The following is a 24,100-nucleotide window of genomic DNA, read 5'->3' as shown; positions in this document are numbered from 1 at the left end:
CAGATCTCTGCTTGATGCGTTCATTGAACTACAGAACTTTTAACGCGGCCCAGTCACCCAGTCCAAGTCAAACCGCGGCAATATGTTTAAAACTAAATATACAAGTGAATGTGTGCATTTGATGTAATTTCAACATTTTTAAAGTACAATAAGTCTGTGGATTCTTTTTAATAACATCATTATGCTGTTGTTAATAAATGATGAGTATTTCTCGTGGTAGTTTTGCTGATGGTCTAGTCTGGTTGATACGTGGTGAGTTTCTGCTTCATGCAGGCGTTGAGACTTTAAACGTGATCTTAGGTCTGAATGTTCTATAGATGTGAGACAGACATGGAGCCAAACACACACTCACACGCTGCAGTGAGTGACGGACAGCGGGTTTTTTACTATCCCTGCGCGATTCACCTGTTGCCTGTCCCCCCACCCCCACCCTTTGCTTTCTCCCTCACACATCCCGTCCCCGAAACTGCGCGCTCTTCCTCAAAGTCGGGAGCGCGCAGTTTTGGGCACGGCAATTCACAGGTTTCCGGCTGGTACAAACTCTGTGAAATAATAGATAATAGTAAACTGATAGTTTTCTCTCCAAGCACCGCTACTACTGCGCGCCTCTGGCATCGCATCGCGCCCGGGAAGGACTGGTCTAATGAAAAAAAAAAAGTACAATTAAGGATTTGTCTGCGAGCCACATGTGACCATCAAAAGAGCCATATATGGCTCGCGAGCCATAGGTTCCCGACCCCTGGGCTAGTCGCTTTAACAAGGGTTAAAGCGAACCAAATGTGTCCCGTCTGAATTCATGCTAAAGCTGTCAAAGTTCTGCAGCTTTCTGCACACATGAAGGAGTTTCTGAGGTTTTGAAACTGGAGTCATGCTTGGAGTCCTGACTGTTCCACTGAAAGCAGGTCTTTAACCCTTGTGCTATCTTAGATGACCCCCCCCTTCCATTGACGTGTTATTCCTACCATGAAAAAGGTGGATAAAGGTGGAAAGATTTCATGTAATCCATGGACACCAGTGAAGATCACAAATCATTGAAGAAAAAAGATTCAGAGCACTGTCTAGTGGGTCTAGATGACCCAACTCCCAATGTTAAAGTGCCTAGGATAGCACAAGGGTTACAGAGAAAATGTTCACAGTTTATTTCTGCTTCAGGTCATAGTTCAATCAGCCAAATGTGAACACACACTTGTGATGTTTGTCAATGTCCAATAACATTTTCCAGAGGACAAATGTTTTAGAATTTGTCCTTATGGGTTAGAGTCTGGGCTGTGAAATGGGAAGCGCACTGTCTGGTGGGTCTAGATGACCCAACTCCCATTACCATTACCACATTACCCAACAGCCTCAAAGATCACTTGGAGGTGGATTGCTGTCACGGAAGCACATCTTTGAAATTACAAAACTGATTATGAACCAGAGGAACAAACAGAGGGGTCCAAACTAAGACAAACAGTCCAGGAAATTCCCTTAGTGTCTTTTCAAGTCATCATCAAACTACCCTGACCAGCTAGCTGTTCAGACATTTCTCTTCTTCCTTATTTTCATTTTTATCCACATTTGTTTAGACCACAAAAAGTTTTAGAGATTCGACTTTTTTTTTTTAATAAGCGGAAAAAATGTAAAAGGACTTATGCTGGAGTAACAAGCAAACATATGTTTTCTATGCAACTGTAATTGTCACTTTAAAACGTTATAATAAATAAATAATGAGTTATTTAAAATTTAGGAGTAGTTACACTTATTTTTATTTTTCATTTCCCTTTAAAGACAGCCACTATGTGGCCCTCGGTGAAAATGAGTTAGACACCCCTGGTCTAAGAGTACACAATTCCACCCTCTAAACTGAAAATAAAACACAAAAGGTGCTGCTGCTGTCCTCTCCAAAGGCTGTGCAGTTCCACTAATAGATATGTCAGAACTGTCATGTATACAGGACCGGCCCCCCAGGCTTTATCTTTCTCAGGCGTCCCGTGTGGTCTGCTGGATCTCACACTGACTGACAGGTGTGACAAGCGTCCGGCGTGGAAGCCTGATGCCACCAAAACAGATTCTGGCTGCTGAGTTCTGGAGCATTGACAGATTCAGTAACACTTTCATGCTAAATGGAAATCTCAGGTTTGTGGGAAGCTTCAAAAAGGCCGTCCACGGTAACAAGGTAACCCAGTTATTTTGGGTTCGATTTCAAAACATTAAATGTCAGAATAAATAACTTAATCTCAGTAATATAATCTATTATCCTAAATGCCTTGTCTTTCGTCTGCAGCTCCAAAGGCCGTGTCCCACAGCCGCCACATACATTTTGTTCATTTTCCATGTCTGACATGTCAGTCTTTCATGAATACTGCGTGACATACATCATTCATACGTGTTTCTTGCGCTCGTCGATGTGAACAGATGGTTTCAGCCGACGAGTCTTTAAGGGAATTCGGTTTTAAAGCTGTTAAAAACTTTGATTCAGTTGAGAATTACACAGTTTACGCGTATTTTATGCACAATCTTATGCAATTGTGCGTGATTTTTGTGAGATGCATAGACAAACCTGTCTTTCCACGACCGTTCCACGTTTGCCTAACAGACTTTGGATATAACTTTTATATCACGTATACGGCGCACAGATCACGTTACAATTACGTAATTGATGCATGATTCACTGATGAATTGCACATAAACAGAGAAATAATCCTTTTTTTCTATGTTGATTTACATGTTCTTTGCGTGTTTATTCATGCTTCTTCTGTGGTTTTAATGACATATGAAAATTTCACCTAAAGACCTTAACTTTTCTCCCTTTTTCCACATATGACCAGTTTTCATCCATGTGATATGCACAGAATGGACGTAGAGACTGTGTGACCGGCCTTCAAAGGTTGCAGGTCTGGGGTCTCTGGCTCCTCCTCTTTGCAGATTTCTGCTGTCTTTCCTCATCAGGGACAGCAGAAGACCTTTTTCCAGCCACGATACCTGTTCCAACCACTGCACAGGTTTAAGTCGTTCCAACCAGAAACTGGAAACAAAATTAAAAAATATTTAAACATTTTAGTCAAAACTATAGACAAAAAAGATGTTTAAATAAAAGCACAGAAAACTGAGATGAATTTTCTTCTCTGCAGCATCTTTTAGACTATTGCCGTTTGGCAACATCAAACTTTATTTTAAAGCAGGAGAAACATCCCAAAATGTTGCTATTTATAGAAAAACATTTTATTTCTTCTATTGTGACAAAGTAGATGAATTTACAAACAACTACGATCAGAGAATCCGTTGACGTGTTACTGAATAAATGTGAAACTTTACTGCTTCAGCTGTTCTGAATGAAATAAGACTGAATATTTCAGACTTCTATCAAATGACTGAAGCTCCTCTGTTATTTGTTTGACCATAAATGACTGTCTGCTTTTTATGTTTCCTAACAATAAAGGAAGAGCCTTTCTGCCTAAATGTCTTTTTGTGTAGGACGTCAGTCTCTTCACATGTGTTTTCTGGACTTTTGAAACATTTGGATCTTCCTGAGCCCTAAAATAAACTCCTCTGTTCCTTGTTGCAGTGTCTGGCTCTGCTATCACTCCTTGCCCTTCTTTATCTCTGACTGCACTTTGCCTCTGGTCCTCAGATAACAGAAGAATGACATCTTCTAGACGACATCGTGGCCCACAATCCTGCGAGGGCGGTGTGAGTCAGCAAAGGTGGATGGGGGGAGGACAGGGGGAGGTGGAGCACTGAGAGTCGCTGCAAAGTCAGGACGAGCGAGCGTTTGAACCGGCTGATGGACTCACGCCTCCTCACACGTACAGCTCCAATGAGAGGAGTCTGCAGCAGTGTGCAGAGCAGCCAGTCACGCGGGGATGAATGATTCATCTGCTGAGAGGGAGGGGGGCATACAGGCAGCTGAAGGATGTAGAGCTGCAGAGCAAAGGGGAGGAGAGGGACAGACAGAAAGCTGCAGGAAGGAAACTCGCTTCTCTTTACTTTGCTGACCAGACAGTGGAAACGTGTTTTTATGCAGCAGGGTGACCGTGCCGGCTCATCCAGCTGCTGTGGAACTAATGAAAATACACTTATGTAATCATGCAAGATGCTCTATGAAAAGTAATTTATGTAAAGAAAACTGTAGGATTTCATGTGGAAAAGTGTTTTTACAGAAAAACACCTGATCATCTGGATGGGTGAGCCAATACTTTGTAGCCGCTACAGTCAGCTGACCAAAGTCTCCCGGCTCCGCCCCTTTCTGATCATCCACCTGCAGACCAATAGATCCATGACCGTCTTTGATTTTTTGCTGGTCTGAGCTGGAATCTGGATCAGAACTGGACGAATGGATAAATCTGATATTGCTGCCATTTTTGTTGCACCGCTAATGTTAGGAGGGGGTTGTGAGGGACTGTAAGCTAGTGGGAGAGAGTGTAAACGAAGGGATGCTGGGACGGCTTGCTGCATTCCATTGGTCCCGCCCACAACTCAGAGGTGAATTTCTGTTGAACGCCTGCTGCTCCTATAATGACAGTTTTTCTAATGTTAGCTAAAAACATCAATCATAATGAAAAGACCACATCAAAGGAAGATCACAGCTGGACTTTAGAATGTTCTAACACCTGAAGTTACCTGCCAGCAAGATGTTTAAGTGGAAAAGACAAACCTGTCAGCAGAAGAACAAAGTCTTTGTCTGGTTTCAACCACAGGACGAGCACAAAGTGAGAAGGACAGAGCCGAGAAAAGCCTCTGTGGGCTTTTCAGCCTCCATGTTTCCTCTGAGCAGGTGCCAGGTGTTCAGCTGCTCTCCCCCCTCCCCTTTGCCGGTTTCTGTCTCTTTCTGTTTGACTCACGCCTTCCTTCATCAGTGCCCTTCACACACATCATCCATGCAGTGCGAGGCGGCATTCAAATTCAGACTAAATCATTTACATCCAGACGCACCAAAATACCAAAGACATTCATGCAGGTGAGCTGCAGACTCCCGTCGTGTCATTAAATTCTGCCTCCCGCCTGTGATTCCCAGCTAATTACAGGGCTGAATGGGGACCAAACACACATGGTGCTCACACACACTGCAGATGAAATCAGCAGAGGTTTTGTGTGATGCAGCATCAGGGTTTGGCTGTAAACCTGCTGCTGTTTGCCCCCGGTATCCCGCTGCTCCAGAACCGCATTCTGCGTCTGTTTTCACACATCCGGCTCCCAGAAACGTCGGGATTTGTTTCATATAGTCTCACCTCACTCCTGTGAAGCAGGTGCTGAAAAAGTGTGTGGGCTGCAGCAGCAAAAGCCGGAGAAGGCAGGAACGAAGAAACCCATGAAAAGAGAAGAGATCAACACAAAAACGTTGTGTTTGGGTGTTGAATGCATTCGGTTTGAACGGTTTACTGGGCGGTAATGAAACCGTCTCCACTTTACCCCCAAAGATCCACAAACCGCACAGACAAAATGTCATTATGGCTGCACAAACCTCATAAATTAAAACAGAATATGGGGGGGGGGGGGGGGGGGGGGGGGGGTTATACTGACAAACTCAGATTATTCTATGAAAAAGAAGAAAAGACTGAACAATCACTGATTTGCACACCGGCTAAAATGACTCTAAAAGAACAAAGAGGTTCCTTAGATTTAATGCTTAAACGTATACTTTAGCAGGAACAGACAGAATAACATCAAAACGCCAGATTCTCTACAACAGGAGGAGATTTTTGAGAAGATCCCCCTGTAGATCTGAGCAAAGACAAGGACTCCAGATTCAGCCTCAACGTGCACAAAGTCACAAAGTTAACAGGATATCAAGTCATTTTCAACTAGCGAGGGCTCAGTGACGCCCTGTTCAGGCGTGTAGGAATGAATAATGCTGCCTGAAGGCTGAAAAAATCCATACGTTTAGCGTTCTGATGGGTTCTGCTTTTTGGTTGTGTTTCGTTTTCCTGACAAATGCAGGAAAAGAATGATCCCAAGAGACGGTTGTGGTTTATCTGCTGAACTCCACAAAGAGGAGAACACTGAGATGAACAGTAAAAATGAACAATGACAGTCTTTTCAAATTAAAACCATGCAGTTAAAAGCAAAGGAGATCCAAAGCCTTTGGAGCTCTGCCGGACTTCAATCCATGACGACGACGTGTGTCACCGTGGTAACTTTTAATGTGGTCCCAGCTCTCTCTCAGAAGAAGAAACAGGTCTGTGTTTCTGCTGTTTGTAAGAAGAGAATACTTAATTTACAAACTACTCTCTGAAAGTCATTACATACCAAAATCAGCTTTTTAAGTGAGACGACTTTAAAACCGGTGACAGACAAATACTTTTGTGTCGATTGTGTCTACTCTGTGATAATGAAAGGAAGGAACATTTGATTAAAACTCCAATTTTAGTTTATTTTAGTTTCCACATTCCGGTTAGTTTTAAATAATTTTTCTTTGTTCCTGAAAAGATTGCTATTTATTTATTCGCTACAGTATTACTTTGTAACACTTAAGACATTTACTGTTTTCTCCTTTATATGTTGAAATTAAACTTTTCATGTACTTATTCAATAGTAAATTCACGTTCAGATGAATATTTTCTAATTAAAGGACTTGTTTCAAAATAAAAGCTGACACAGATGCTAGTCCTATTTAAAAAAAAAACATTGTTCCTGCAGAAAAGTTGAGTCATTTATTCAAGTCAGTCAAGAGAAAGAACAAATAAAAGGAAAATCCAACCTGCAAGATAACAGTGAGAGAGAACATTAAACAGGATTGTAGATATTAAAATGGTAAATACATTAAATTGAAGCAGTGAAAGATTCTCAGTTCGGACTTTTGAAATAGTATGAAAAGTGCGCATCTCTTTAACCTCTTTTTATTTTCAGAGTGAAACGGTGAGTGTAGTACAACTGTGAGTGTAGTACAACCGTGAGTCTGGTACAACCGTGAGTCTAGTACAACTGTGAGTGTAGTACAACCGTGAGTCTGGTACAACCGTGAGTCTAGTACAACTGTGAGTGTAGTACAACCGTGAGTGTAGTACAACCGTGAGTCTGGTACAACCGTGAGTCTGGTACAACCGTGAGTCTGGTACAACCGTGAGTGTAGTACAACTGTGAGTGTAGTACAACCGTGAGTCTGGTACAACCGTGAGTGTAGTACAACTGTGAGTGTAGTACAACCGTGAGTCTGGTACAACCGTGAGTCTGGTACAACCGTGAGTCTAGTACAACCGTGAGTCTGGTACAACCGTGAGTGTAGTACAACCGTGAGTCTGGTACAACCGTGAGTCTAGTACAACCGTGAGTCTGGTACAACCGTGAGTGTAGTACAACCGTGAGTCTGGTACAACCGTGAGTGTAGTACAACCGTGAGTCTGGTACAACCGTGAGTGTAGTACATGCTGCTTTGTTCACATTGAACCTTATTAGCTGGTGTTGTTTGTGTGTTATTGAAACGGTGCCGCAGGGACAGGTACATCAAAAATGTCTCTGTACTAATGTCTGTGCACGTGTGTGTGTGCGTGTGTGCACGCGTGTGTCATGGCTGCCACAGTGGCTGTCTCCACAGATGGGGATTTGGTCCTTTGTAATGAATTCAATTCCAGAGAGACTCATACATCAAATCTAAGCTTGGAGCACCGATCTCATCTGTGGCTGCAGAGAAACCGCCCAGAGACTCGCAGTCGTCTGTGAATTTTCCGAGTCACGCTCTGAGCCAAAGATCTCTGTAGATTTATGTCTGGGGGCCGGCGGACGACACAAGTTCATGGTCTGTGGCTGCAGATTCAGGCCGAGAGGCCAGCCGGCTCCTTTTCCGGCTGCTTGTATTCAGCGGTGAGAACAGAATCCTGCAGGACTCACAGACGACGCCGACATGACGCTTTTCTGCAGCGCTCAAACACGTTATACACTACCCCACCCCCCCTAATTTTCTTTGAAAGAATGGAGGAGCTGTGAACCTTAATCTCTAGGACTGTACTCTGACCCAGAGCAGCTGAGGTGATCAAACTGGACACAACTGTGGCAAAAACAGAGAGGGTGCACGCCGAGACGTCCTCATCACCCAGAAATCTTTGCTCCCATCAGTTTCTGTCTGACAAAGGGTTTCCTTTTGCACTCCCACATTAGCTCAAATGGTGTCTGTTTTGCAGTTAAAAAGAGAAATGATCAACATTCCTGAAGAAAGAATGCTGTACTGTTTTAATACTTTGGCATCAAAACCCTTTAAAAATGTTTAAACCTTTATTCTTTGCTAAGAACAAAGCTTCAAAAACTCTTGAACAGCTTTTATTCATGGAAACGATTTGTGAACGTTCCTCACTGAGGATTGAGAGATGATAGTTTATGACCAACGTTTTTCCTGGAATTCAGCTCCAGACTAAAGACCAAGAACATGAGATGTTTAAGTATTTGTATTTCTTCATTCTCACAGCCTCTATTTGTAACACACATCACATTAACACGGCAGTAAGTGTAGCTTACCTCCCATTTCAAACAAACGTATTTGTTTACATGGTAAAGACGTTTGCTCCTCCCTTTTGCCTTCCATGCAGCCACCAAACCCTGGTCCGTAGGAGCCAGTGTCCTGCCGGTTTAGGCCTGCCCCACCTGCTGTCTTTTACCTGATCAGGTGTGGTTTGACCATAAGAGGCTCCATAGGGTTGGTTGGAAAACAAGCAGGTGGTCAAGCATCTGGACTGCAGTTGGACATGGGTGGCATAGACGACCCAAATGAAGACCAAGGTCTTCCTCCTGTAGTTCTGAAGTGAAATCCAGCTGTGGACTAATTAGTTCATACACATTCTCTGCTGTGTTTTGCTATAATATATTCTTTCTCAAAATGAACGCATATTGGAAAACTGGGAGGCAGCAAACTAAATGAAGGGAACGAAGAGTGAGTTTAAAAAGTTTGTTAGTCCAGACCGCGTTCGCTTCATTTCGTCTGGATCGAGTCCTGAACCTTGCAAACAAAACCACATGACTAAAGATCTCTTCTTTCATTGGCCAGGAAGTATGAGGGCGGGGCAAAGCTGCACTTTGGAAACCTTACTCTTTATAATTGGCTAATCAAATTTGAACGTCAACGTTAGGTTAAACTTTTTTACTTTGTACGGTGGAGTCAGAGGCCGGTTACCGAGGCAACGACGGCTAAGACGGAACACTGATACGTGTTTATGACGTCTAGATTGTTGGGAAAACAGTGGGAAGGAATGTAGATCCCATTAAAAGCTGTTTTAATGATCCCTCATTCATCCAAATCCCATTTCAGTCAGTTGCTATGTCTCATCCTTTTGGTTGCTTTCTTCCTTTTCTGTTTACATCCCATAATGCCCGGCTACAGTGGATGTTTTAGTTCAGTTGCGCCACTCCGAACACGGAGCCTATTCAGGCTGAGGAAAACTCAAATCGAAGCTCAGTCCGTCTGAAAAAGAACCGAGACCGCCACAAAAGATGGGTCAGAGAGCGGTTCCTGGTCCCGGATCAGGGTCCACTTGTGTCAGACTGAACCTTTGGTCCAGGTTGTCGGTGGAAAGAACTCTGGTTCTCTAAGTGAACCAAATGTGTCCGGTCTGAGTATGGCCATAGATTCATCCGTTGGGAGGAAGTTTACGAGAAGGGAGTGGCTTAAAGAGCTCATGTGATGTCGAACAGACATCACGAGAAAACAGAAAACTGTCTAAGCAATGAAAGGTTTTCCACCATGACCTGCTTTTAAACGTTTGTTGGGTAAAGCTTCACTAGACCGTAGCTGCATTTTCCGTTTACTGTGCAGGAAAAGCCTCACTGTGACCCTAAAGCTACATGAACCCAGAAGATGGCGGATAAAGCCGGTGCTGAGGCAACATCCTCACTTTCATCTGTTTATCCTCCATGGAGGTTGTCGCCCGCAGCAGAGCTATTGTTAGCAGGGAGCTCGACTGCAGAGGAGCTCCAGAGAGCTGGAAGGCCAAAAGGTAAGGTCTTGGGAAATAATTGGGGAGGAGAAGGTAAAGGAGGGAGAGGATGTTGTGCTGGGGAACGGATGCAGATCGAGGGGCAGGAAGGGGCAGGAAATACAGAAAAATGCAGTGCAGAGGATGTAAGGGTGGGAATATATATAATAACAGACCTGAACAAAGGATGTGGAGGCAAAGTTAAGAAGACGTGAGTAATGTGTCATCTGGAGAATCCAGATGCTTTTATTCTTTTTTAAAGGTTCTTCCCAATGTCAGCAGTCTGTCCCACACATCCGTGAAGAGGTAAACGGCGTTTATTTATACATGCATATACATGTATTTGCATGTATATATACATGTATATGCATGTATGTAGCTTTACTAGCTTCATATGAGAGCTGAAGATCAGAACAGTCACAGTACAATTCGCACGCACGCACTCATGCACACACACACACACACACACACACACACACACACACACACACACACACACACACACACACACACATATTTCCTGCGTCTATTTCTGAACAGGCCACTTAGAAACCTTGCAGGTGAAGGCAGATCTGAGCAAATGAAGCTGCTGTAGTTGAATTCTCTAAAAAGAAATAAAGAAAACTTATCATAGAGCAGAAGATATCTGCATTCTTTTAAAAAACAAAATTGTAAGATTTGTTCTAAGAAGAGTTTTCTGCATGTCTTCTTCACAGGGCGTCTTCATCAGCATCCACAGTTCTTCTCCCTGGGGAGGCAGAATTTAAAAGATCAAGCAGCTTTTTTTTTAACTTCTACAAGTGAAAAAAATGTCTAAGGTCACCAACTAACTAACCAACTTAGTTTATTTTTATGAGCTGAGAGAAACAGGAAATGACATCATCCAGATCAGAAGATGACGAAGAGTGAAAGTACTTGTTCTCGTTCTCTGGTCCTCGTTCCCTTTGGTTCTCCTCCTGGCCATGCAGACCAGAGCAGCAATCAGACCCAGAAACACCAACACCACCTTCACCACGGCTCCAGCGAGGATGATGAAGATGTGACCAGAAAGATCTGCAGACCAGAGATTTACCAGCATCAACTCAAATACACGTGGATGGCTTTGTGAGGCTCTGGATTTGTGACATAAGTCTCCCCTCGTCTCAGATGAAACTGATAAATAAATTTTTTAGAATCTGGAGATTAGAGAATTTAGATAAAAAACCTCCAAACGTCAGTGTCTCTTCAGGGTTGGATCAGAACGTTGACATTCATGTGGTGACAGAATTAGTCAGGAATTAGTCAGGATTACTATGACAGAATTACTCACTGCTCAAAATATGCAGATACACGTCTAACTCATTCTTGTTGCCGAGCCGAAGCAGATATCGACCAGCGTCTTCCTCAGTGATGCTTCTGATGAGCAGAGAGCCGTCGCTGCTCACACTCAGCCTGGAAGCTGCAGCTGAAGTCCGGACAACACTTCCTTTGTGGACTGCTGGTCTTAGTGCTTCATCTGGACCTTTCTGGTGCAGCCAGGTAACATCAGAACATGAGGAAGAGGAGGATGTAGTTCTGCAAGGTAAAAGGACTTCCTCTCCAACTCTGTAGTTGAGATGTTTAGTTTGTTCACCGGTGTCTGCAGGAGAGAAAAGAGCAAACGATGAACCTTTAACACGACATCACCGCAGAAATAAACTAAAATCATTATTTCTGCAAGGTTTTGAAAGTAATTTCATCAAATAAATGAATATTAAAATGTATTTATTCATAACTGACATCCAAGTTTGGCTTTTGGACGATTTAAGATGTGACATTAATTCAATTTAGTGTTTGAATTTGAAATGAGGATTTCTCCTCAAGTCTGCTTTACGAGTTATTCTGTCTGTGAGACGCTGATCTGTTCAAAATGTTCAGTTCGGGGTTTGATTTCCTCTTTAGTGATGAATGAAGATAAAACTGAAAAGGATGACTTTGCTTCTATTTTGTGACATTAAACGATTTAAAGAGACAACGTTTTAAGTTCCCCTCAAGGAAGTTTGGTTTTTATTCTTCCTTTAGAAAGAGAATTGAACTCAGATCCATTCAAGAAGCTTTTCTTCATTCTAAGGTAAACATAATGCGTCAAAAACGGTAAAAAAGGGACAGTTCTTTAAGTTTCTCAGAATACATGGACTTTAAACAATCAAATATGGCTGACAAATTCAAAAGAATGACAGAGCAGGAATGAAAAAACATTTAAAATTTACGGGATTGTCTGGAGAGAGCAGCTCATGAAACCTTCGCTATTCTCAGATTTAATAAAACAACTTCTATGAGTCTTCCCTGTCATCTTCTTTCTGACCTTCAAAGGTGAAAAACTTCTTCCAAAGCCTCACAGCAAGGGATCAAGAAGAACCTGGAGAGCTCACAGCCCCCCTAACCCTGTAAAAGCCATAATTCACCTGTCTTCCTAGCAGATCATGCGTCAGTCTGTCATGGAGCGAACCGCAGCAGAGCAACCAACTGATCACTGAGTCACAACACAACACAGTCCAACAGAGACTCACACAACAACACAACTGACATCTGCAGAAAACCACAAATGAAACAATCCACTCTCCACATCTGCCTTTGGTTCAATCAACGGAATCATCATCATGTCTAAACTAACATTTTAATCCAGAGAATTCAGTTTGGAACAGAAATGAGTTTATTTATTTTTTTAAAGGTTTTCCTTTTTTCCTCATTGATGACCCGAAACACCAGAAAATCTTGAACGTCACATGTTCCTTTAAACCTGTTGACTGGTTTTAATTTAATTTATGTTTTTCTAAAAAAAAAAAACTCCAAACATGTTCTGTTATTTAAAATCTGAAGAAAAGCGTTTTCTTGAATTCAATGTTTGCTTCTATTTGTAATAAATTCCTGTTTCAACAGATATTTTTGTTTTATTTTTATCTTTCTTTTCTTCTTTGATAAATTACATTAAATGACTGTTTATCTCTAATGATTATTAATATTATCAATCTGTATATAACAACCAACATAGACGAGATACCGTTCAAAGTTTATAGTTTTACTTCACTTTATTTTCCTGATAGTTTGGTAAAAATGACAACAACAATGAAATGTATATAGAAAGGTTAAAAATAGATATTTTTGATTGACATTGAATGTGTTTTTGAAGGATCCACAGGGATGTTGAGTCAAAGTTTGCTTTCATCTGAAAATCCTGAAGATTCACAGGAATGACTGAAAGAACGGAAAAGGTTTTTTGTTTCTAAAGCTGTGGAAGAACACAATGATGGAGTCACATCCGTCTTACCTGTAAGAAGGTAGACGGCTTCTGTCTTCACCTGCTTGTCTTTAACAAACTGACAGGTGAATGTCTGGTGGTTTCCACTCTGATGCTCCACAGTCAGAACAGAAACACACTTTGTTGGTCTTTGAAGCTCAAACTGTGGATTTTTGGCCGACAGTTCTGATCCCGTCTGGTTCATCCAGATGATGGTGCTTCCCTCACAGACGTGGAGTTCATGGAAGCTTAGCAAGGAGCACCTCAGGTCGACTCTTCCACCGACATCTGAAGGAGACAAAGAGACTGAAGGAGAACAGACGTTTTTAGTCGATTCTTTTTGTTCTTCATTGAATTTTCAATGTAACCCTTTTTTTACCGTGTGACACATTTACAGCATTGACTAAAATCAATCAAACTGATCAGAGGTTTGGGACATTATCTCCCATCTGTCACACTAAACATGTCTGTCATCAGTTTGAGCTTCTTCCAGCCTAAATGATTCAATGAGTTCAGCGTCTCTTCAGGGTGTGAGCTTTTCTCCCTCAGAATGATTGAACTCAGAATACTCACTGGTCAGAACTTCCAGAAACACAGGGATGTAGTTGTAGTAATCCTGTCTGTCCCGACAGACGTAGCGTCCAGCGTCTTCCTCGGTGACGTTTCTGATGAGCAGAGAGCAGCTGCTGTTCACGCTCAGCCTGGATGCTGCAGTCTGCTCAACGTTTGCTGTGCAGCTCATCTGTTCTGAAGCGGCTCTTCTGAGTCTGCTGATCACCCAGTAGACGTCCCGGTTAGAGCGTCTTTCAACAGAACAAGGTAAAACGGCGTCCTCTCCAACTCTTTTATACAGCGGCTTATAAGAGAAAACAGCAGCAGAAACTAGAAGAAACAGAAAATGACAATCAGAATCATTGATAAGAAATCCACTTTCCTCTAATATTGACCTCTTTCACATCTTTAACTCGGAAACTTTCGGAATAGAATTGTGAATTCAGATGAAGTCTTTATTTTTTCTTTTCAACTTATTTGTTTGTGCTTTTAGAAATGGAGAGAAACGCTGATTATTTAAAAAGCTATTTGCAAACATTTGGCTTTTTTTTATAACCTTGATTCAATTTAAACCATGAATGAAAAGAGGCTTCAAATCCTTAAAAGTAAATTTTGTTTGGTGCTAAAATATGTTGTGAGTCAGTCAAATTCACAAATCTATAGCCGTATTATTTGTGTCCTTGCAAGTATTCCTTTTATTCTCTTCCCTTAAGCATTTTTTTTAACTCAACAGATTATTTTCATATTTATTATCATTTCGTGCCGTTCTTGCAGTTAAAATTGCAGAAGTCCTTTAGTTTAAGGGCGTTAGTTCCGTTTTTTCCTCACTGTGGTAACGTTCTTCACCATCTTCAGCTTTCAAACATGCATTTTGCAGCAAATGGAACTTTTAAAACTGAATTATGCATTTGTTTTTATACAAAATTCTCTTGACCAAACAAATCACAGCAAAGTTGTTTTAACTTACTTTTACAACACACATTTTTTTAAACCAAAAAATGCATGTATTTTATAAAATAGACCCACTACATGTGGTAAAAAAAAAAAGTTTTAAAGCTAAAGTAAGAAACATTTTGCAAAACACTTAAAAAGATATTACCTTCAAACTGAAGCATGAAAATAAAGACTAATTTCAGTAGAAGAGTCATTCTTAGCCTCGCTGTAAATGTTCATTTCCTATTTGATGACTACATAGAAAAGAAAGTCTTGGCTCCTCCCACTCAGTATTTTAGTGTCAGTCCATTTGAAGATGAAGCTCAACAGTTCATCAGCTCAGTCTCATAAAAAGGAAGTGTTTCTTCTTCCTATCAGAAGTGTTATAACAGAGGAAGTGCTGTTTGTCCTTTGGTTTCCTGTACTCACAACATGCTTCTAAGCTGCTCATTACTTTTGATCACAAAGTCCGTCCTCTTTTACTCCAACTGGTCCCGTCTTGTGAAGGAAGCGACTGATTCGGTTTGATCCCAGCTGGACGTCAGTCTGCAGACGCAGCCGTCCGTCTGTCACCGTTTGCTTTAAGTTAAACTCTAAAACTTCAGGTTTGGATTCTCATTGAAATCTATTCTGTCTTAAAACTGGGTACATCTAAAATTTCTTTATAGTCCATTTTCAGAACATTTGATAGAAGCACACATGCTAGTCAGGTCTTCATGAATGATCCGTCAAAATGCTCCTTTTTAGACAAACTAACATTTGTCCTCTAACAGCATCGACTGGTCTGTACATCAGTTTTGCTGGTTAAACATGTTTTCAAAATATTAAGCCCAAATTCTTTTTGATTTTACTCGTATGGATTTCTTTTTGGACTGGATGAAAGACAGAAGAGAATGTGGAAAATTTGCATTTTAGAGATGGGAAAAGGAAGAAATGAAGCAGAAGTTTGATGAGGATGACAAAGGAAAAGAAACTGAACTTGTCTCCATGATTATCCTCATAACTTTAACACCCAGATGTTTATCTGAACAACCGAGCCTGTTCACACACGTGCACAGGCACCCACACCCAAAGGTTGGTGTCTTTGGATAAAGACATTGCTTCCTTTTTACGATCATAGTTCACTGCGGCCCGGTCTCCAGATCCCAGTTATGTGTAGAGCTTCAAAAAAACCCTGAACAGTGGACCTCATGTCACAGGAAAGCAGAGGACTGTGTGCGTTTATCCTTTCAGGACAAACATGGCTGTCACTACCTAAACCAGTGTTGTCTGAACATACGTGTCGAGGACACTGGGGTCCTCAGGAGCAGGTCTGCTGGTGGTCCCAAAGGTCGGAACCAAACGCCACAGCGAGGCCTCATTCCAGCGCCGTGGACCAGCCTGAGGATGTGAGGCCTTCATCCACTCTGGAGGTTTTTAAGGAAAAAATCCTCTTTTTTGCAGAGCTTTAAGTAGTTCTTACACTTCCACATGTTTTTATTGGATTTTATGGACTGTTGCACACACTGATATGTGGGAATTTTTTTATTCTCATTGCTATATTACTATTTTTTTATTTATGTAAAAGAGGTGTTCTGTAGCAGGGAGCGATATCTAAAAACAAGTTGGTGGCGCTTCTGTTGGTGTCAAAATGTTCTCCTGGTGGCTGAGAGCAAACTCAGGCTGAACTCTTTCAGGAAACAACAGATCAGATCCATGTCAGAAACATCTTTTTACTCATCCCAACAATCCCATCAATTACTCAGACCTTAAGTCACATTCATTTAGAGAAATAAATCCCAGCCACACAAGGTTTTTGTGCATTTAGACACGTCTTTACTGCAGCAGCAGAGGCTCACATGATCATGCAGGGGTTCCACCCCGACAGGTACAGCCACAGATTCAGAGTTCAGGATGTGTCAGTGTTCACAAAGAACACAAATGTTCTCGTTTCCCAACAAAAGGATATTTAAAAAAAGGTTCTAAACTCCTGTGGTCAACTGAGGAAGAGAACACTGCAGGATCTGCATGAAGTCGCCGTGACCCTACGCGACCTTTAGGCAGAAACTGAAATCCAACAAAGCAAAACCGTTTTCATACATGAGTCACATTAAAGGAGGGAGACTAGCCTCCAAATGAAAAACAGAATTACGTTTCACTATTTTCTTCTGTTATCAGATGTTTTCAATCAAATACATCAGAAATGGTAAAGAACACTGCAAACAGCAGGGAGTTTAGTAACTTATAAATAATCTGAATTTAAATAAGAAGAGGATGCAAAGTGCCGATGCAACGTTATAAAGTTATGCATTTCTAAATTTAGGGCTAAATGACTTTTACTACTTGCAGAGAAAGTTTTAGCAAAGTGGCAAATATGAATGCAATACTTTGCAGTTTTGGTCCATTTTTAACCAAACCACTGGACCGCTGGCGGCATCAATACGCTGCTCCAGAAACCAATAACGACGATAAAGGTGCGCCGACACGCAGCTCTTCCTGGTTTGAAGGTCACATTAGAGAGTCAGGAAAAGGGATTTACGTGCAGAAATGTTTGAGTTTTTGTGTCTGATAAAAACAGATTCAACACATGCAGTTGTTGAAGTGGGGGGGCTAGAAGCCATCGTCGTCGTCTCCATCGAAGCCGTAATCTGGAAGATGAGAGACAAACAGTTAGAGGAGCATTCAGTGCAGTGATAAGGCTCTTTATGCGGGGTTGCTCACGCTATATGCCGCACGCGCCGCCCCGCACGCGCCGCCCCGCACGCGCCACCCCGCACGCGCCACCCCGCACGCGCCGCCCCGCACGCGCCGCCCCGCACGCGCCGCCCCGCACGCGCCGCCCCGCACGCGCCGCCCCGCACGCGCCGCTCCACAAGGCTGCTTTTTCGCCGGCTTTGCGGCAGTATGCACTACTTTAAGTGCACGTCGGTAAAAAGCCGCTTTCAAGGGTTGCTTACTGGCGCAAAGTTGGTTTTCTCTGCTGATCAGCTGATTCACATTGATCAAGTTAGGAGATATTAAAATTAAAGGTGGCATTTCTGGATATGGGGGAAATGAATTTTAGGTTATAAAAAGAAACGTTAAATAAAAAATGTAGAACCCGAAGAAATCATGACGCTACCTAGTTTGTCCAGGTGGGGTTAACGTCGTGTGACGTCATCATAGTGTGACGATCAACTTTTGCCGGCCCAACAGTTTTGGTACCAACAGCAATGAAAGCAGACTTGTCCTTGGACTGACTTTGACACTAACTGTGGACAGGTAGAATGACCCAACCTCTGGCCTTGCTCAGGGGGGCGGGAATGAGCAGCAGTCATTTCCATTGGTCGGGACGTTTTACTGCAGTACATTCATGGACCTTAAAGTTTAACAGCCAGGGATGATGGGAAAGAAATGTAACCTAAGCAATGCTCATTAAAGCTTAGGGGAAACCCTGAGCCACAGCGGCTGCCTCACTAAAGGAGGGACTGTTCGAGGTCCAGACACTCGGCATCCAACGGAGGACGCATTAACAGAACCTACAGCTTCTGTTAGCCGGAAACAAAAAACACTTGCACCCCCCCCCCAATAAAAAGTACAACAGTTAAACAAAGACTTAGGTTGAGTGTCTGGTTCATCTTTTGAAATATCCTCCTGTTCATCTAACATCAGCTGCTGAAAAATACTTTTTTATTCTATATTTATACATTTCTAAGTGGACAATTACATTCCATGTGACAAACAAATGAGCAAGAAAAGTGACGAGATGACATGTTCAGAGTCAAGCAACAGCCTCAGTCACTCTCACTCGAGCTGAAGAGATGAAGAAGTTTACCGCTAGAGATGAACAGCATCTGCTGCTGACGTTTACAGCTGGTGTATTTATGAAAACGCAGATGATTTATAAAGAAAAATAAAAATAATAATAATAATAAATTTTATTTGTTAGGCGCCTTTCAAGGAACCCAAGGTCGCCGTACATAAAAGTGAAAATGAAAATAAAATAAAAGCAATCAAATGCACAATAAAATATACATATAAATAGGCCAGAAATAGGAAATTATCGGAGGGAATAGGCGAGTTGGAAAAGATGAGGTTTCAGTTTTTTGGCGAATTGTGAGATAGACCCGATGTTTCTGAGGTCCGGAGGCAGAGAGTTCCAGAGCCGGGGGGCTGAATGCTTTGCCCCCCATAGTGACAAGGCGAGCAGTGGGGACATCCAGATGAAGGGAGGAGGAGGATCTGAGGGTACGGGTGGGAATGGCCACATGAACAAGATCTGATAAATATGATGGAGCAAGGTTGTGGATGGATTTAAAAGTCAGAATAAGTATTTTGTATGTAATCCGGTGTGTGATTGGTAGCCAGTGGAGCTGCTGCAGAACAGGCGTGGTGTGTTGGGAGGAAGGTGTTTGAGAGACAATTCTGGCAGCTGAGTTCTGAACATACTGTAGTTTTCGTAGAGTTTTTTGTGGTAAACCAAAAAGAAGGGAGTTGCAATAATCCAGACGGGAAGTGACAAGACTGTGCACCAGAACGGCTGTGGAATGTGGACTGAGGGAAGGGCGAAGACGACGGATGCTGCGAAGGTGGAAATAGGCAGACCGGGTGATGCTATTGATGTGAGAAGTGAAGGAGAGGGTGCTGTCCAGGAAGACACCCAGACTCTTGACCTGAGGGGAGGGGGAAATGGAGGAGGTTTCAAAGGGAATTGAGAAGTTCTGGATGCTGTTAATAACGGATTTGGTGCCGATCAGGAGAAGTTCAGTTTTATCGTTGTTTAGTTTTAAGAAATTAGTAGTGAACCAGGATTTTATTGCAAGAAGGCAGTCAGTGAGGGAAGTGGGAGGTAGAGAGGAATTTGGCTTGGTGGAGATGTAGAGCTGAGTATCGTCTGCATAACAATGGAAGTGACTCTTGTATTTACGGAGGATTTGACCAAAAGGGAGAAGGTAGATGATAAATAGCAGGGGTCCCAGGACGGAGCCCTGGGGAACACCTGTAGTGACAGGAACTGTATGGGAAGTGAACTGTTTTAATTGAATAAATTGGGTGCGACCAGAGAGGTAAGAGTGAAACCAGTTGAGAGGTATGTTTCTGATACCTATGGCGGACAGTCTGTCTAGGAGGATGGTATGGGAGATTGTATCGAAGGCTGAGCTTAAATCAAGTAGGAGGAGAATGGAGAGTAGCCCAGAGTCAGCAGCAAGGAGGAGATCATTGGAGATTTTAAGGAGAGCCGTTTCTGTGCTGTGAAGGGGACGGAAGCCGGACTGGAATTGTTCATATAGGTTATTCTGTGATAGATGTATGCGGAGTTGTTCTGCAACAGTTTTTTCAAGTATAAATGCCATCAAATGTCAAAATTGAGTGATTTTTAGAGGTGTAAACGACTTTATATTTCATGTTTGTAGTTTAAATAGTTTTTAACTATCATGTAGTTTTCTACTGGTTCAGTTTTCAGCTGCTCGTCTCATCACATGCACTCCCTCCATCAACCTCACATCCTTAAACAGCTGGAGCGTGGCTGTCAGTGACTGTCTACAGAAAAAAGGAGCGCTTGCCGGTTTCGATTTCACACCAACGTACCAGCAAAGCATTGTGGGATTTGAAGTATTAGTGGTACCGTATATACTACGGGCCAGCTCTAATGCACATTTGATATGATCTCACGGGCCAATTATAATGACACTGCAGGCCAAATTTGGTCCACGGGTCTGAGTCTGACACGTAATCATGTGACCTGTAAGAAGAAAACGAAGGAGAAAACAGACCGTTGCCCCCCAGGAGGTCCATGGCACTGACACAAGTGTCCTCCTCTTCATCCTCTTCCTCATCAGCCACATCATTGTAGACGACTGGTCCGCTCTCCACCACTACCCCCCCACTGGCCGGGGCTGCAGCCGGTGCTGGCAGCGGGTTACAGAGGGAATCCTGGGGAGACTGAGAAGGTCGTCCACTTTAGATTTTCTTCAATGAGAAGCAGCAGGAAATGGAAACATGAGATGGACGGAAGGCAGTAGAGGAGATCATCATTTGGATTTTTCCTGCATTGACCTTAAAACTGCTGTCAGACAAATGTCTGATGCTACGTTCACAACAGGCCCGGAAACGTGTGACCACGCGTTTCAGGCTAACGCGTTTCAGGCCACCGTGTTTCAGGCTAACACGTTTTAGGCTAACGCGTTTCAGGCTAATAAGTTTTAGGCTAACACGTTTCAGGCTAACGAGTTTCAGGCTAACACTAGGTTGACGCGTTTCAGGCTAACACGTTTTAGGCTAACGCATTTTAGGCTAACGCATTTCAGGCTAATGCGTTTTAGGCTAACACTAGGCTGACGCGTTTCAGGCTAACACGTTTTAGGCTAACGCATTTTAGGCTAACGCGTTTCAGGCTAATGCGTTTTAGGCTAACACTAGGCTGACGCATTTCAGGCTAATGCGTTTTAGGCTAACACGTTTCAGGCCAACGTGTTTCAGGCCAACGCGTTTCCGGCTAACACATTTCAGGCTAATGCGTTTCAGGCTAACACTAGGCTGACGCGTTTCAGGCTAATGCGTTTTAGATTAACACGTTTCAGGCTAACGCGTTTTAGGCTAACAAGTTTCAGGCTAACACTAGGCTGACGCGTTTCAGGCTAATGCATTTAAGGCTAACACGTTTCAGGCCAACACGTTTTAAGCAAATGTGTTTCAGGCTAATGCGTTTTAGGCTAACACGTTTCAGGCCAACGCGTTTCAGGCTAACGCGTTTCAGGCTAACGCGTTTCAGGCTAATGCGTTTTAGGCTAACGCGTTTTAGGCTAACGCGTTTTAGGCTAACGCATTTCAGGGTAGTGCGTTTCAGGCTAACCCATTTCAGGCTAGCGCGTTTCAGGCTAACACGTTTGTGACAATAGGAAGTGTTTTGCTTTACTTTAATGTAAATATTAGGGACTACTTGAAATTTAGTTTTAGAATCGATTTATCAGAAAACCTTTGCATTGTTTTCAGAAAAAGGTGCTGATAGTTATTTCCTACCAATGTATTTTTGTCTTAAACACCTCAAACCAAACAGGGAAATAGCTTCAGACATGAGTCAGATGTCGTTTTAGCTTTAAAATCCAGGAGGCTTTTCTCTGATGGGCGTCTTCCTTTGGTAACACAGGTCCAAGAGGTGCCTCGTTTGTGCTTTTACACACATTCAGACTGCAGAAAACCAAAAATGACAACAATGACAGTGGAAGTCACTGCAGATGTCTTTGTTTCCACAAATATTTCTGAGATCTGCAAATGCAGACAGGAAACACACAGAAGAGAGGGAAGGAGGGGGCCACAAACAGAACAGCAGAGATCTGCACAAACAGCTACAGATGTACACACCACTCATGTGTGCACAGACACACACATCGGCCTTCAAACACAGCCATTCATGTGTGTTTTTGCAGAGCTGAGGTGTGCGTCTGTGTCTGTTTTCTGGACTGTGAATGTAGTAGAAAAAATGGTGTCCCAACGATGAGCAGAGCATCCTAAAGCCGGACGTTCTGTTCATTTTCATCCACAGAAGGAAGGTCCAGCAGGTTGAAGCCGAAATGCTGAAGCACAGAGTTTCAACATCATCCAACAAGCACAACTTCACCCGTGATGCAGGTACATGAATATTCACCATTTAAAAAAAAAACTGCCTACCCCCCACACACACATACGACTAAACCTACATGCTTTGACTGCTTTCAGCCGGGCTAATTATAAAGATGAGGGGCGGCAGGTCCCCTGAGTGACGGCGAGATGTTTCTGCCCCCTCAACAACAGCCTGGTGGAGGCTTGCTGTGTGTGCAGCCCCACTTCCTCCATAATGCCATTCATTTCCTCCTTCATCCAATGTTTTTCTCTCTGAAATTTCCCCTACTCTCCCTTTTCCTGTTCTATCCTTCATTCCCCCTTCAACAGAAACCCACAGATTGGGTTTGAATCCCCCTCCCATCATCTTCTGATCTGTTTTCAAAGCGTCCCCGGTGGTCTTTTCATTGTGATTTAGCCAATATGTAAAAATCGGTGTCGTCTTCTATGACATAGTTACTGCAGAGCGGCAGTAACTATGAAATTGAAATTCACCTCTCAGTTGTGGGTGGGACCATTAGTGCAAAACTACTTCGTACCCCTCTTCCCATCATCCATCTGTATGCACCCTACTGCTAGCCTACAGCTCCTCACACCTAAACCCCTACCTAAAGACCGTGTGCCACAGCCACTATGTTTGGCGCAAAATGCAGGGATGAACATTGGTCATACTTGAACATCCGTGGAAAAAGTGAGAGAAGTTGTGGTCTTTACCTGAAAATTTCCCATATCAGGAATGAACCACGGAGAAAGTACAAATAAACCACGCAGAGAACACGTAAACCAACGTAGAACATGAACCGTGTGATTATTGTGCTGTTTATCTGCAATTCATCAGTGATTCATGCGTCAATTACATAATTTAAATGTGATATGTGCGCCGTATACGTGATAGAAAAGTAATACATCAGTGGTTCATGCGTGAAAACTCTGTTAGACATACGTGGAACGGTCGTGGAAAGACACACATTTGTGTATGCATATTGCTAAAATTACAATTGCGTAAGATTTATGTAATAATTGCTTATAAACTATGAAGAATATGCATAAACTACGTAATTCTCAGCCAACCAAAGATATTAAACAGCTCTAAACCAAATTCAGGTAAAGACCCATCGGGTGAAACCCTCGACTGACATCTGCGTATCGACGAAAGATTAACGCAAAGAACAATCAGGAAAGACTTATGTCGTTTCGGTATTTCGTGATACATACATGGAAAAGGCAAAAAAATAAAAAATTCCAACTGCATTTTTTTAGTCAGAAATAGTCAGAAATGCAATGTAAGCCAAATGTTTTCTGTATATGTCCTCAATCATCAGAAAAATGCTACAAGAACAAGTTAAAGAAACCCAAAACACCATTTGATTGGAGTGGAATTTTAATGACACAGACTTAAATATTCCTCTTTAACTTCTTCAACTGCTGCTGGACACAACAGAAAACTAGAGACAACCCCGTTTCTTATGTATAGTTTTAGTTCAAACTCTATTTTGACTTTCCTGAACAGAGAAGACTGAAAAGCAGCATATAAACTTGATATTTAGATTACAACATTGACTCATCGTCGATTTCTTTTTAAAGTTTTTTCTAGGTAGTTGTTTGTTTTTAGACAAAAAAACAGCTGTTAATACTTTGAGTTGTTTGAAGTCACATTCTCATTGAAAGCTGCTATTTTGGTTTTGGCGGAAAATGTGACAAATTCATTTGAAATCCTGTTGAATCCTAAATCTGATCAAAATGTAAACTTGTAAATGTAATTGATTCTGCATTTTGGCAGCTGCTTTTCTCTTTTGGAAAGTCTCCAAACCTGTGGCTCAGAATCCAGGGTTGTGTGTTTAACGTGGGATTTAGACTCTACTGAGCCAGAAGTCAAATTCTCTTTGTGATACTTTGTTTTTACTTAGCTATGAAAAAGGAAAGGGTA

General features: G+C 42.4%; 2 protein-coding genes across 10 annotated transcripts in view; both read right to left on the bottom strand.

The window, feature by feature from the left end:
• Positions 1-10,076: 10,076 nt before the first annotated feature.
• On the bottom strand, positions 10,077-16,117 carry LOC105356970 (uncharacterized). Of its 5 annotated transcripts, none has more exons than XM_011490670.4 (6): positions 15,896-16,113; positions 13,705-14,013; positions 13,162-13,437; positions 11,185-11,493; positions 10,791-10,928; positions 10,077-10,623 (listed from the first exon to the last, which is right to left on the bottom strand). In XM_011490670.4, the coding sequence occupies exons 1-6, from the start codon at positions 15,975-15,977 to the stop codon at positions 10,586-10,588; spliced, it is 1,152 nt and encodes a 383-aa protein (XP_011488972.1). In that variant the 5' UTR covers positions 15,978-16,113; the 3' UTR covers positions 10,077-10,585. The 5 variants fall into 5 exon arrangements, with proteins under 5 accessions (XP_011488972.1, XP_078797012.1, XP_011488971.1 ...); XM_078940886.1 differs by lacking the exon at positions 15,896-16,113 and adding an exon at positions 14,783-14,950; XM_011490669.4 differs by having other exon boundaries at positions 10,485-10,623; positions 10,711-10,928; positions 13,162-13,419; positions 15,896-16,117.
• Positions 16,118-16,408: 291 nt separating this feature from the next.
• LOC101163291 (BRF1, RNA polymerase III transcription initiation factor subunit) overlaps positions 16,409-24,100 on the bottom strand; it is a 100,317-nt gene continuing 92,625 nt past the window's right edge. For 4 of the 5 annotated variants that reach the window (XM_011490671.4, XM_020713750.3, XM_011490672.4 and 1 more), the window contains 2 exons: positions 20,349-20,517; positions 16,409-17,243 (listed from right to left, as the gene is read on the bottom strand). In XM_011490671.4, the coding sequence (XP_011488973.1) occupies positions 17,206-17,243; positions 20,349-20,517 (207 nt within the window). In that variant the 3' untranslated portion in view covers positions 16,409-17,205. Of the gene's footprint in view, positions 17,244-20,348; positions 20,518-24,100 lie in introns of those variants that run through there. The other variant, XR_911008.4, reaches the window with a different exon arrangement.

The sequence above is a fragment of the Oryzias latipes genome, chromosome 22 (genome assembly GCF_053564925.1).
Source record: "Oryzias latipes strain Hd-rR chromosome 22, Olatipes_Hd-rR_3.1".
Taxonomy (NCBI): Eukaryota; Metazoa; Chordata; class Actinopteri; order Beloniformes; family Adrianichthyidae; genus Oryzias; species Oryzias latipes.
Note: the sequence above shows the minus strand (reverse complement) of the source record. Positions and strands in the feature narration are given on the sequence as shown.